This window comes from Vombatus ursinus, unplaced genomic scaffold (genome assembly GCF_900497805.2).
Source record: "Vombatus ursinus unplaced genomic scaffold, bare-nosed wombat genome assembly UNPS02014852.1, whole genome shotgun sequence".
NCBI classification, from domain to species: Eukaryota; Metazoa; Chordata; class Mammalia; order Diprotodontia; family Vombatidae; genus Vombatus; species Vombatus ursinus.
In genome coordinates this window covers 363796-378979 of record NW_020954630.1, presented here as the reverse complement: position 1 = coordinate 378979, position 15184 = coordinate 363796, and the positions used below count along the sequence as shown (strand labels likewise).

The following is a 15184-nucleotide window of genomic DNA, read 5'->3' as shown; positions in this document are numbered from 1 at the left end:
CAACAGAGACAGTGAACTGTAGCTTTAAAGCATATTGGAACAGCAGTGAGGTATAACTGGTTGCTAGGAGACAGTGAGTAGCAAGCCATGATGCTAGGACCATGAGTTGTCTTGACAAACCTTCCTTCTCCAACTGGTATAGGAATGTGTGGAAGATTGCATCTCCCCGTTTGTGGGGGCCAGGGCAGAGAATGATTTTACTATTTAACTTCCCTTGCTCTCTAATTTGCTCTTCTGTTCTAGGTACTTTGCCATTTGATTTATGATTCCTGCCATCATTCAGTTAAGAATGCAATGGAAGGAGACTTCAGTAGCATTTGTATAACTATGATTACCTAACGCACCCCACAATGAACTTGGAGGAAGTAAGGAGGTTCCAGAGCTATTTAGAAGCCATGCTATACATGTAAGCAAACTGAAGCTGAGAAGTTAAGTGATTTGCCCAAAATCATACAACTAAAATGAAAGCCAAAGTAGAATCCAAGTCCAACATTCTTTCTACTTAGACCACAACACTGTAATTCTTTCAAATCTGCCACAATGGCTACTACATGTGTCACCTTTCCCAAGAAAGAGATGCAGTTCAAAAAAAAGTTTTCAATACCTTAGTCCTTGACTTTAATGGTAAAACATCAGGCACTGAGGCAAGCTAACATGAATTTTGGGGTTTTTTGGCAATATTTCGAGAGGTGTTTTCCCCCAAATCATACCACATAAAAGGCTATCAATTCTAACTAAAGGTAAGACTGAATTTGTTTGCTTAACTATGTATACTTGTTATAAGGTTTTCTTTTTTCTTTTAAACTGCGGGCAGGAGGGAAAATGAAAGCCTTGTTCATAGAAAAATAAAATTTTTAAAAAGAGGTAGAAATTGGGTTTTCCCTCCTCCTCAACACTCTCCCACACCCGTATGGACCTACACAGAGACAAACATATATAGACATACATACACACAGACAGAGACAAACATATACATTACTCAACACATAACCTTTGGACTCAGTCAATGCAGTTCAGGATCTAGTTCCTCTCATTCTCTTGTTCCTACTGGGAAATAAAAATGGAACAGCTCTTTCCATAAGAAAGAGGTGTTGGTCCTTCCTACCCTACTGCCGACAAAACCAAACCAGGTTAGTTTGACTCCCTTAGAGGGGACTCAAGGCAAGTCCCATTACTTACTGTGGGTACGGAGCTTCTTGAACCTGGAAAGGGAAGAGCTATAGCCAGGCTGAATTCACCTATAATGGGGCACCAGAGGCCGTAGATGGGCTTTCTAATCCCATAAACCACAACTGGAAGGCCAGCCACACCTGACCCGTTCTTCTAGGTAGGACCCCACTCACACCTCTTTGGCCAAGTCCTTTGCACAAAGGTCTTCCTTGCGTCTGACCTCTACTTCTGTTGCCACTGAATCTCCTCATTTTTACAGTCCCTGAGGCTAATCCATGTATTTTCAGCTCTTTTGTAAATCAGATATACAGCCATACTCAGATGGTACACAAAACAGTCCCTGAAGTTGCTGTGGGTACATAAGTGGGGAAAGGAGTAATCATTTATTAAAGACTGGGATCGTGGAGGTGGAAGGGGGTGATAACTCAATGAACTTCTTTCCCCTATTTCAACCCCAAGGGTACCTACAGGCACACTTTCAGTCGTTTTTCAACAGATTGCTTTTCATCACATCTTTAATGTTACAATCACTCAAGTTTTCAACTCCTTCTCTAAGGACTCCCTTCCTTCCAGCCTAGGCCCTGATGTAACATTCTTCTTCCTCCTGCTCCCGTGAAATGTCAGGGGAGTGGTGGAATTATCTCACTCACCTCCATCTTTTCCTTCTTGTGGATGGAGAGTTGCTCCTGCCTCCCTTCCTGGGAATTCTCCTGGTTCTCACAAAGCGGTACTCTCATGAGAAAACAACCCTCTTTCTGGTTAGGGGTGTGCATCTAGCCATTGTCATAGCTCATCACTGCCACCCAAGGAAGAAGCCTCTCCTGACCAACCCTTGGTTGCCTATGATTCCATTCTATCTCCTCCCCACCCCCACAGTCAGGTGCTTTGCTTGGCTGGTGGGGACAGGAACAGAAATGATCATCAGAACTAGCCAGGTTTGCCCCTCTTGGTGAAGGAGCTGGGCTACTTTATTATGTACTAGGGGTCACTGTAATTTCCATTTGAGGGGACTCTGAAGTAGAAGAAATGTTTTTTATTAACTAAAGTCTACTGTATAGCCTTTCTGCTTTCTTGTTAAAAGTTCAATGGAGGAGAGGGGCTGGCCAAGGAGGGTTTTTTTCTGTCACATTTCACCCTGAGAAAACACACACCTGCAACATCATACCCAAGTATGCCATGTGAATTATAAAAATCAGCTCACGAAGACACACTGCATCCTGACAAATCAGTGTCTCCCCTAACCCTCCAAAGCACAGCTCAAAAATGAAAACGTGATGAAACAAGGCTTTGTCTGCATATAAGCAAAGAAGCTGGCCCCAAGCAGTATGGCCTGCTCTCCACAGAGAGAGACCAAGCTCCACAGAACTCTCCACAACTCACCCCTCTCAGGATCCTTGCTCTTTCCTCCAGAGAAAATCCTGCCCCTTATAAGTGGAGCCATGGAGGCTCTTTCCCTCTATAGGTGCAGCAAGCCAAGGAACTCTTTTCTTGAATGGGCTGGGCCCTGGGCTTTAGAAAGCTGGCTTGTCAGCCTTCAACAATGGTGGAAATGGAGTTTTTACTGGGAAGCTAGACCACCTCCCTGATTAATCACTGCATTCTCAGAACCTAAAGCACATACCTGTTTCTGTCTTCTCATCATAATAGTTCATGCTTCCATAGAACTCTATTCTTTATAAAGTGCTTCTCTCACAAGCCTGGTACAGAGGACAAGGGGAGGGAGGGAGGGAGGAGGGGAGATAGTATTATTACTATTCCCATTTTACAATGAGAAACTGAGCTTCAGATGGGTGACATGACTACCAAGTGGCGGAACCCAGCTGGGAACTTGTGCTTCCTGACTCCAAGCCCAGGCTCTTCCCACTATACTCATCTCGACAAAACAATTAACTCTCTTTAAAGAGTCAGAGAAAGGCTTGAAAGATGAGGCTAGACCTGAGAGACGTGCATATCCTCTCACCATCTCTCTCTTGGTCCTTCTGCCTCTTGAAATGAAGAAAAATAGTTTTTAACTCTAACCAGCTTCCACATCCCCCAGAGTCTTTGCCCATGGGAAGCACAGGGCTGAAGCAGACACTGAAACAAAACTCTGCTTTATTCAGATAGCAAAAGATTAAGAATCAAATGTGTTTTTTTAAAAAACAACAAAATTCTGCACAGATCTGAAATAAGGATAAGTTGGAAAAGACATCACTAGGTCACCTTCCTCCAATGCCCCCATTTTGTGGATTCCAGGCTGACTAGACACTGGCATAAGCTGGGTTGTTTTGACTGTCCTTACTATTATCCAGATGATAAGCACTCATAAAACAAGGGACTCTCTGCCAGGACACACTAGTACTGAAAAGAGTGAATATGGCTGGCAAACAGATCGTGGCCACACCCCTTATGGCACATGGATAGGTAGAAGAAAGGACGTGGTGAAACTCCTCTCCTTCCCAGCCCCAATTCCTATGACTATTGATTAGAGCAACCAGTTAGAATGCTGGTTACTCAGAATGACAGCTGTAGTGGACATCAGTCATACGGAAGGAGATATGCATATGGAAAGATACTGATGGTAGAGGTCTCTTTAAGGATGAGATTACAAGCCTTAAGCTTGTAATGTCAGGGCAAATGTTGTCTCCTCCTTACCCACCTATATAGGCCATCTGTTACACAAGAGGAACCATATCTACTAAATTAAATTTCCTGGGCCCAATTTCCAATATGGAGGACGAAAGTCATATTGAGAGTAAATTTTAGCCTTGAGGTTTTCCCTAGGACCATTTCTGCCAGAGAACTTTCTATTCTGTAATTTCTATTCAAGCAAAAACTTCATCAAAGGTCTCTTTGCCCTTGGTTAATTACAGAGTTATAAGATATCTAGCAGAAAAGGTACCCCTTCCTTCTGTAATTCCCACCCCACAGAGAGGAAGCGTACATAAATTGTACACCTACAATCACTACTTTTTATAAATAAATGGCATTTTCAGTCACCACAGTCTGAGAGCCAACCAGCTCAAAAAGCCAACAATGGACAGCCTCTTTCAAAGTGCATCCAACTAGGAATTCAGCAATGACATCGGTCCCAACAAGACCCTCACAGGCTTCTTTAGCATGGTTTCCACCTCTGATCACAAATGCATCTTACAGAGGAGAAACCCCTTGTCCAGTATTAAAGATTAAACTGACCTCATGCCCTGATTAGGGCACTTAGAAGACCAAGGTTGGCAAGGTGTTTGTGAAGAAAAAAAGAGCAGAGGATAATAGGACAGGAATGGGACTCCAGTCCAAGGATGGAAGGAATTTTATGGAATGTCACCCTGGAGCTAGCTCATGACCACTAGGGAGTGGGCACATACTGACTACCATCACTCACCATACAGACCTGGGACAGCCACTTTTGTCTTCCTCCAATCCATGCCCAGTTCTCAGAAGCCCATTTATACATCTGAGAATAATTCCCAAGCTCCCCAGACAGATTCACTAAATCAACATGGGTAGATGGGAGGAATGGGGCTCCCAATCCAGTTATGCTGGAAAAGGCAGCTCCAGGCTTGGGGGACAAGATACATCTCAAATTCCTGAAACCCTCTCGTTGAATGAGGCATTTTTATTGGATTGCAAGAGAGAAATGTGGGACAGGAGGTCCCATCCTGGCTGACAAAAGGCTCGGTCAGGTCATGAAAACTGGGTCTGCATAGTGCATGGCACAAGATGCCAAAGGGCAGATGTTCTTAGAAAGACTTCATATATTTTGGGAATATGGAATAAATCTATTACGAAAAGAGCAGTCAATCTGGATAAAAGGAACTTTACAATCAACAGCAGAAGTTGTAGTGGACAGAAGGCTCTTATATTTTTAGGTGGCTTCTGCCCTTGGCCTGTATTTATAATCAGATTTGGCACTAGTTCTGATCCTAATTTGAAATAAGCTGAGTCCAGGGCCCATATATGCATCTCACTTTCACCCTAGTCCTATTTCCCGGGAAGGAAAGTTTGGGAAGGTAGAGAGGCCCTATCCACAGGTAAGGAAGGGTTAAGTGAGATGCAGCATTAGCCACACCCCAACTCTAACCCTAAGTCTCCAAGCAAGAAACTGCTCCTAGGAATAATACAAATGCTCATTTTGCTCAGAGGACATGAGTCCTTCCACATCACTGCAGGGGTATGTTCATAGCAAATTTAATTGGACTGGAGTGGCATAAAGTTGATTTTGAAGCATTACCAACTGAAGGAAATACCAGTCAAAAATGAGAACCAGAACTATGGTTCCATAATCCCCTGCAGCCAGCCAGTCAGCCTTATGCCTGGTATAGCACAGACAAGAGAAAGGGAATAACCTTGGGTGAGCCAGGACACCCAGCAGACAGGATCAGACCCTGCTGCTTCCAAACTTGCAGCTTTTACACAAGTCCATTAGCTCATTCTAGCCCCACCCCCTGCAGGGGACTGGTCTTTCTCCAGTGCTTAGGCCTAAAGGGTTATTGACATTTAAAAGGGAGCCTTTCCAGAAGTAGGGAAGAATTCTCCCTTGGCCAGGCTCAGGTTCACATTGGATGTCTACATGCACCCTGGAACTGAGGACGCCCCTAACCCCGTGGCCTAGAATACTCAGATTGGAAGCCCCATAAACCAGGCAATGCTCTCTCACACTATGGCCTCCATCTGAGCCAAGTTCTTCCCTCCTTCTTTACCAATGTGGTAGTACCCATAATGCAAGGGAACAGGCAGCTTCCTGGACATATTTCCCAGTGGTTCCCGGGAATAAAGTGCTCAGGTCCCAAACAGTCTCTACCCAGACAGATTTTCCTGTGCTTGAAGCTCTACCAGTTACGAGGGCAAGTCCTTCTTGACAAGGTGAGTTCCTGGGGCTTTTAAAGTAGGAAATTAAAAAAAAAATTTCCCTGCACATTAATACACAAAGGACTTGCCCCGCCATGGACATACTGCTAAGCCTAGTGAGAAGGATGTTGCCCTGCAAGGGCTGCATCTCCCTGAGTTCCTCAGAGCAGGGCTCTGGTCAGCATGCAGCTGATCAGTGCCCACAGGAAATTTTCAGATGATCTCTCTGTAGAAAACCTGACTTCATGATCCCTGCCTTTTCCCCAGAAGTTGGTTAGGTGGCCCTCTGAGGTAGCCTCTGGCTTTCCTGCTCCTGGAGGATCCTTTCTTCATTGGGACAGTTCTGGGGTCTCTTGGCTGCTGTTAGGCATCTAAGTCCATTAGCTGAGTCTCTGACATAATCTTGTGGTATCTTGACAGGCTTCCCATAGGATTGCATGGTTGGCTCCTGGGACACCATCTCCTCCATATAGAGAGTTCCCATGTTGTTATTCCTGAGCTCAGCATCGGATGGCAAAGAAGAATCTGTAACTGACCAGAAGGGGAAAGTCAAGAAGAGAACTACCTTCCCCTTCTCCCAGGAGCCCCACGACTGGTCTGGTGAAAACATAAAGCAGACCCACTTACTGCTCCAGAAAAGGAGGCCTGCCCTTAGAAGGCCGTCCCTAATTCCTGCTGCACTTACTGTCGTCCCCATAACATTAGCATCTTTATTACATACCATCCAATATTCTTTCCTTATCATTTCCCATGTGTACATCTTTTCTTCCTGAGAGTGAAAGCTTCATGAAGGGCAAGATTGTATCCTCTACTTCCAAATTCCCACAGTACTTAAGCATGGAGCTAAGCATACAGGCTATATGTTGTGGATACTCATACATGCTTATTGATTAATTACTAATTGTCCCCCTGCTCATTCTGAGAGAGCTCCACCTTCACCCAGTCTCTCCTCCTCCTCCTACATCGACTTCTGGGCTTTTCTTCCCCATTTCCAGGGTCATCAGGCTAGAGTCTTTGGAGCTATTCTAGCCAGGGCTCTGAGGCTACTTACAGAACAGAAATCAACTCTGGGACCCAGTCCTACAGATAACAGTTAAAGTCTTGGAGGAAAAAGAGGGTGATTGGAAATAATGGGGAAAGAATTCCATTGATAAGGTTAGTTGGCCCACAAAACTATTCAGACAATGAAGGTTTGGGATACTGGGATCTTCTCTATCCCTTTATTTTACTACCATCACTAGTCTACCACACTTATCCCCATCCTCTCTTATCTACCTGCATCACAGCGAGGTGGCACTTGGGCACAAGTGTACACATGGCTGAAGCGGCGGCCTGACGAAGTCAGGTACCAATGCTGTATGGCAGGCTGCGGGTCATACTCAGTGACTGCCACACCATTCACTGCTGTCATCATTAGCATGTTTATGACCTCATTGGAGAGCTTGGTCCTCTCATCTGTCTTGATCCGGTTCATGGCACTGAAGCCACGCTCACAGCAAGAAGTTGAGATGGGCACACAGACCACCACAGCCATAAGCTGGCTTAGCAGAGGGAAGCGGGAGTGCTGAGAAAAGGCATTCTTGCATAGCATGGAGAAGGGAAGGTTCTTGGCAATGGTCTTTAGGCCTAGCCATTCATCTAGGAGGCCTTCTTCACTGTAGCCCAGTGGGAGGGAGAGCTCAAAATGTTTGGCTAGGTTAAGTATCTCATCGTTCCCAAAGTTAGCAAGTTCAATGCCATCTGGCCAGGCCATAGTGTCAAACACCTCCATGTTCTTGAGCTGGGGTGACCGATCAACATCAAACCTTCTTTGGAGGTATTCAATCCCAGTTAAAATCATCTTCTCTCTGTCTGCCTGGAACCTCTGTTCAGCCATCTCCATCCTGTCTAAGGGAATGCCATGGAGTTGACCTTCCTTGAAACTGGTGTTGAACTCTTCCTCTTTGGGCCCTGCATGGTGGAGAAGGGTTTCCAAGGCCAGGTAAGCCCTCTCCAATGTGGAATTTACCTCTGTGATCAATACAATCTCTTTCTGACACACCTCAGATACAGGCCGGTAGACGCTTAGGAAGTCTAGAAGGAAGTGGCAGAACTTAATGAAATGAAAGCTCTTCATCAGCTTCAGCATGCCCTTGGCCCTGTGCCCAATCTGGCCCCCAGCTTCCGCCACGCTCTGCAGGTGGCTGGCCAGGGCAGGCCAGCTCACAATCAGTGCATTCAGTGTCCGTCTTTTGCTTGCTACCCACCTAATGGCATTCAAATCCTTCAGGCGTACAATTTCTTGTTCAAGGGCAGCTGCGCCCACCTGTAACTCGTTCAGCCTTTTGTTTGAGGATTGGTAAAACTTAAACACTGTCCGAATGTGCCGATCACACTTCTTTACCAAGTCAATGCTTCCACAGGCATCTACTACTGCCAGGTGGAGACGGTGGGCCACACAATGCACAGGCAACAGCCGAGGGATGATTTCTTGGAACTTCTCTACTAGACCTCCCTTACAGCTAAGCACGGCTGAACCATCAGTCCCCAGGCCTACTACCCACCCAGGCTTCCGAAATGGTATATCCAGTTCATCCAGAGCAGAAATTATAGTTTCAAAATAGCCATCCACTGTCTCACTGTAGAGTGGGGCCAGTGTGATGTAGGACTCCTTCACCTCCATCTCTTTGAAGTATCTTATGTAAATCCCCACACAAGACTGGTCTGAGGAGTCTGTGGAGCTGTCCAACAGCACACTCACACAAGGGGAACGACGGACATTGTCCAGGATCTCCTTCTTCAGTGTCTCGGAGATGTACTTAATGAACTGGGTACAGGCAGTACGGTTTCGATACTTGCCTAGGATCATGGTCCCTGTGCTCTGCAGAAGCTGCAGAACCTTCTCAAAGTCATTCAGTGGCCTTGAATGGTAAGCAATGGAGTAGGCAGCATTAAAAAAGTGCTCCATGTTTGCCATTAAGTCACTAGAAATTTCTGGCACCACCGGAACAAGGGCAGCCCGGGGTGCATCTTCTTTGACCTCTGCTGTGTTGACACAAAGCTTATGGGCTTTGCTGATCTCGTGGTACTTTAAAGTCTCCACTTTGAAAGGTCCTGTGTACCCTTTAACTAATCTGGAAGATTTGTCATGGAGGGAAGGGCGTTCTTTGCAAGCTGAGCAAAACAGCGTGGTCTCTTCAGGGTCACTTATCAACCAAGAAAATTGACCAAACCAAGATTTCTGGATTGACCGGGGTCGGTAAGTCTTCTTGACTTTCCCAGTCACATCTCCTTCTGTTTCACCATTGCCAGGATTGGGGTAGGAGTCGCAAACTTCTACTAAAGGAAGCAAAGGAAGCCCAGCCTCTTCAGCAGAGACCAATGTGTCGACCTCTTTGGTGGAAACAACAGTCTTCTTTTTCCCTTTAGAAAAAGATTAAAATGTCAGTTTTGCTGTCCTGACCTGTACAAAGTCAGTCAGAGAGGTCTCACCTTTTTTCCCTAAGGTCCCCTATTAGCTCAAAGACCCCAAACCAAGAAATGCATCACCTGCCACAGAGCCAGAGAAGAAAAGATGAACCCAAGAAAAGGTGGCCACCTTCCTAAAGAATGTCCTTGGCCACAGATTTTTTGATGGGCCTTCCATGACCTCTAAACATCCACTGAGCTCCCCATAGGTTATTTCTCCAGCCCATTTAGACTCTTCTGCCTGACACCCTTATAGCCCACAGCTACACTGGGGCCAAGTGATCATCTGACACCAAATCCAAGGACAAGCAACTAAATCACAATCACCGAGGATGCTGTTAGCAGAACTAGCAGCAACTGCCCACTGTTGGAGGACACCAAAAAGAGAAGAGGCACTTGAATTTGGCCTCCACAGAATTCTATGCACTGGAGGACAGTACTTGTCAGAGGCAAAAAGGCCTATGGATTGCATTTCTTCCTCACAGAACCTAGATAGCTTCACTGATAATAAATAGTAGGTAGCATTTAATGATCACTTGAAGGTTTGCAAAGCCCTTCTTCTGTGTTATCTTGTCTGATCCTCATGACAACCCTATGAGGTAGGTGTTTCTATTTTCTCTATTTTATAGATGTGCAAACTAAGGATGAGAGAGGGTAAGTGACTTGTCCAGGGTCACACAGTTAGTTAAGTGCCTAAGGAAGCATTGGAACAGAAGTCTTCCTGACTCCAAGACCGACACTCTATCCATCGTGCCACCAAAAAAATCATTTCTCTTGTGATCCTGGGAAAAAGGTTTACACTGTTGCAGATGGAGAACTGGGGCCCTAACAAAGTCTGGTAGCTCATATGGTCCTGTCACAACCTCTTGTTGCTTCCTGCCTGCCTCTTCTCATCAGCTACAAGACCCCTTATAAAAAATGCACTGACCTCAGGATCCTTGTCTTCTACCCAAATTTCTCCCTGCCCTCTTCTGCTGGACAGGTTTCTGAGCCCCCCCCTTATCCAATACCGTGTGTAATGCTACAGTTGAGGAGTTGTGACAGAAGCCCTGGGTGTGGACATCCCAGGCCCCACCTTTTTGGGCTCATGTGTTAAAGACTCACCTGGGGGACGACCTTTCCCCCACTTTGGTCCATTGGGATCCTTGATCCAGGGGGCTGCCCGACGCTCTAGCTTTGAGATCAGCTCTGGCTTGGCGGCAGCAGGTCCTGTTCCAAGTACAGAAAATCACATCGAGATTATAGTCATGAGTGGTTAATCCAGTGGCCCATCGACAGCCCCTCTGCACACACACCAAATATCTGAAATAACACTTGGCTTGAAAGCAACCTCAATGGCGGCCATGTTTCCACCTCTAAGTACCCATAAAATTGGGTCAGAATAGGAGCTAGGGGCAAGAAAACTGCATATTCTAAGATCCTAAGTAGTCTTCTATTTAAAAAATGAGATGACGAGGCCAGGTATGAGTTCATCTAGCCATGGAGACCAGGGGACATCAACCTCTTTAGCACTAATATCAATAGTACTAAGCACTATCTATAAGGGCCACTGGCAAGTTTAAAGCAATAACAAAGGAGAAGAGGGAAAAAATGGAGGAAGAGAAAAGAAAAGAAAAAAACAAAAGTAATAGAACATGTCATCAATGTCACAAATCTAAGATGGACATGGGGACAGAGCATTCAACAAACTACTCAATCTAATTATTAAAAAAAATGACAGAGGAAAATCAATAGAGTATTTAATAAGTACCTATTTATTATATGCCAGGCATTGTGTTAGGCCCCCTAGGGATACAAATACAAGAAATGGGAAAATTTCTACCCTCAGGGAGCTCACATTTTAAATGTGAGATTAACTCAAAAATCTATGCTGTGGGCCAGGATGCTTAATAGTGGAACTAGGATGGTGTGAATTAACACCAGCCAAGACAAGTATGTGTGTAAGGAAGTTGTGGTCTAGACCTTGGGTCTAGATGGGGGTCCAAACTTTGCCCTCAGGTGGACTGATCTAAGACCAAATGGTGGATCCCTTGAGGAAAAAGAACATTAAAGTAGATTTTAGGATTTCAGAAAGGAGCTCACAAGACACTTAAAAACCTAACTACTTTTAACCTTGCCAACAACTTTTATCTGTTTTTATCCTTCTGAATTGCTTCTGACTATCTTTGAAACTGCTTTTGCCAAAAAGTATTGTAATATGTTTTTGGTAAAAGGACTGTTTGAATCCTAAGGCTCTGAGTAATCCATTTTTTAATTAATTTTTTTTTATTAACAAACATCAATTTTTCTTCTCTTCTACCTCCCTGCTTCTACCTTCCCTGATTGGAAAAAAGAAAAAGAAAATTCTTGTAAAAAATATTCACAGTCAAGCAAAAGAAATTCCTAAACTGGCCATGTTCAAAAATATATGTTTTGCTCTGCACCTGAGTCTATCACCTGTCAGGTGGTGGGCAGCATACTTCACTATAAGTCATCTAGAACCGTGTCTGAGGGAGCCAAGATGGCAGAGTAAAAGCAGTGACTTGCTTGAGCTCTCCCCCAAACCCCTCCAAATACCTGTAAAAAATGGCTCTAAACAAATTCTAGAGCAGCAGAATCCACAAAAAGACAGAGTGAAATAAATTTCCAGCCCAAGACAACCTGAATGGTTGATTGGAGCACAGCTCAGGGTGGGCATGCAGGCAAAGACCAGGTCTCAGTGAACTTGGAGCAGGCCTCAGGGGACTGAATCACGGGCAGCTGTGGCGGTTTCCAAACTTCTCAACCCACAAATGCCAAAGACAACTTAGAAGGTCAGTAGGAAAGGTCTGTGACTGCTGTGAGAGAGAAGTTTGGTCCCAGCCTCAGTGCCAGGGCAGTGGCTGCTTCCAGAGCTCTCGGCTCACAGACTGAGGGGGAATCAAGTGCTTGATCAGAGGGAGATTGCAGGGATCTCTTTGCTGGTGCTGAGGCAGGAATCTCTTGCTTTGCCCATGCCTGGATCTGGGTCACAGTTCTGGGTGGCAATCCTGGGGCAAGGAGGAGCACTGGTGTGGTGGAGCTTGTATTGGTGGTGGAGAGGGAATCCTCCTCACAGTTCCAAGGCAGAAAAGAGTGCTTGTGGTCACTCACAGAACAGAGCACAGGCCAAGAAAGGAATAAACACCTTGCGCTTGATCATACCACCTTGGAAGAACTGAAAATTTACAGGTCCCTAGAAGTGTCTCTGAAAACAGCTGCACAAAACCCCCAAAGCTTAGGACACTACATTCTCCACACTGGAAGCAGACCCCTACCTTAACAAAGAATTTAAAACTCAAGTAACTGGCTGGGAACATGAGCAAATTGCACAAAAAAAAATTAGACCATAAAATCTTTCTTTGGTATCAAAGAAGATCAAAACATACAACGAGAAGAAGACAACAAAATCAAAGCTCCTACATCCAAAGTTTCCAAGAAAAATATGAATCAGTCCCAGGCCATGGAAGAGCTCAAAAAGGATTTTGAGAAGCAAGTAAGAGAAGTAAAGGAAAAACTGGGAAGAGAAATGAAAGTGATGTAAGAAAATCATGAAAAACAAGTCAACGGCTTGCTAAAGGAGACCCAAAAAATACTGAAGAAAATAACACCTTAAAAAATAGACTAACCACAATGGCAAAAGAGGTCCAAAAAGCCAATGAGGAGAAAAATGCTTTAAAAAGCACAATTGGCCAAATGGAAAAGGAAGTCCAAAAGCTCACTGAAGAAAATATTTCCTTAAAAATTAGAATGGAGCAAATAGAATCGTGTTTGAACATTGTATTGATCAGAGATTTAAAGTTTATAAAAGCTGTCTGTCCTTAAGATATTGTTATTGTATAAACTATTCTGGTTCTTCTCACTTTACTCTGCATCAATTTGTACATGTCTTTCCAAGCTTCTCTGAGATCACTACTTTCATCAAGGTGTCAAACTCCTGCCATTGGCAAATTCCCCAGTGTGGCCACAACCAGATTAAAATGTAACTGTTTAACAAAATGTTTAACAAATGTTTAACGTTTAAACAAATGTTTAACATGTTTAAACGGGAAATGTTTAACAAAATAAACAAAAACCCAATACAACACAGATAATGTTAACTTGTGGTTTTCTAAGTCAATATGCAGAAGTAGGGATCATTTCTATTTGAGTTTGACATCACTGGTTTTCATCATTTCTTACAGCACAAAAGTATAGTATTACATTCATTGACCTGGGGAGTTCTGGATTTGAGCTATAATATGCCTGGGAGTTTTCATTTTGGGAGTTCTTTCAAGGAGGTTACTGGTGGATTCTTTCCATTTCTACTTTGCCCTCTGGTTAGAAGATAGATGAGAAGTTTTCTTTTGTGATTTCTTGAAATATGGTGTGTAGGGTCTTTTTTTTGCTCATGGCTTTCAGGTAGGGTAGTTCAATGATTCTCAAATTATCTCTCCTCAATCTATTTTCTAGGTCCATTGTTTTTCCTGTGAGATATTTCACATTTTCTTTTATCTTTCAGTCTTTTGACTTTTATTACTTCTTGATGTCTCGTGGAGTCCTTAGCTTCCATTTGGTCATTTTCAAGGCTACTATTCCATTTGGCTATTTTCAAGAAGTTTATTCTTATTTTCTTCAGTAATGTTTTATATCTCTTTTACTAAGTTGTTAATTCTCTTTTTATATCTTACTTGCATAGGTCTCATTTCTTTTCTCATTTTTTCATCTACCACTCTCATTTGGTTTTTAAAATCATTTTTTGCTCTTCTTTTAAAAATTACTTTAATGCTTCTGGGAATTCTTCTTGGGCTTGTATCCAAGCTGCATTTCTTCTTTTAGGCTTTGGTAATAGATATTTTCAAGACATTCTCTTCTTCTGTGTTGGCATCTTGAGCTTTTCTGTCACCACAGCAGCTATTAATGGTAGGGTTCTTTGTTTGCTCATTCTTCCAGCCTACATCTTAATTTTGGACTAGATATTAGTACTGGGCTCTGGGTACTTTTTTTTGGGGGGGGGAGGATCAAAGAGGAGAGGAATCCTGTCCATTCACATCCTTCTGCTGCTTTCACAGCTCAATCTAGGGGTCTGCAAATTTTCAATATTCCCAAAGTAGTGTGATCCAGGTAGGCAGCTAGCTGGCACAAGTGATAGAGTACTGAGCTTGGAATCAGGAAGACTCATCTTCCTAAATTCAAATCCAGCCTTAGACACTCTATTTGCATCAGTTTCCTCATCTGTAAAATGAGCTGGAGAAGGAAATGGCAAACCACTCCAGTATCTTTGCCAAGGAAACCCCAAGTGGGGTCACAAAGAGTCAGACACAATGGAACAACAACAGCAACAACAAAGTGCAATCCAGGGAGAGATCTATTCACTCTCCTCCTGTTCTGACCTCTGCAAATTCCTGACCCATGTTTTGTGTGCAGTTAAGTTTCAGTAGATTGCTGCTGGACTCACAGTCACAGGGAGGCTCTGCAGGTTCAGAGTGACTGACACTGGCTCCTCTTTGTCTGGGACTCCTGATCCAGTTATTCCACTGCAGGCTTACCCACTGGGCTAAAGGCTAGAACTAAGTCATGGCTCGGATCCTGAGCTCAGAGTCAAACTACTTTTCATAACTTACTCTGTTCAGCACTCTGCTACAGCCCTGCTCATTTTGCCCTGGATTTGTGACTCAGAACTGCGTAATGGGAGACAGAGCTGCCAGATGGCACTGGTTCTTGCACCCGGCACCGGCTGAGGGATTCCCAGGGACCTCTTTCT

At 44.1% G+C, this 15184-nt stretch overlaps 1 protein-coding gene across 3 annotated transcripts in view; it reads right to left on the bottom strand.

Moving 5' to 3' along the window:
* Window positions 1-594: 594 nt before the first annotated feature.
* ZNF862 (zinc finger protein 862) overlaps window positions 595-15184 on the bottom strand; it is a 38127-nt gene continuing 23537 nt past the window's right edge. For 2 of the 3 annotated variants that reach the window (XM_027841025.1, XM_027841023.1), the window contains exons 6-8: window positions 10549-10653; window positions 7273-9399; window positions 595-6528 (exon numbers count right to left, since the gene is read on the bottom strand). In XM_027841025.1, the coding sequence (XP_027696826.1) occupies window positions 6272-6528; window positions 7273-9399; window positions 10549-10653 (2489 nt within the window). In that variant the 3' untranslated portion in view covers window positions 595-6271. The remainder of the gene's footprint in view (window positions 6529-7272; window positions 9400-10548; window positions 10654-15184) is intronic. The other variant, XM_027841024.1, reaches the window with a different exon arrangement.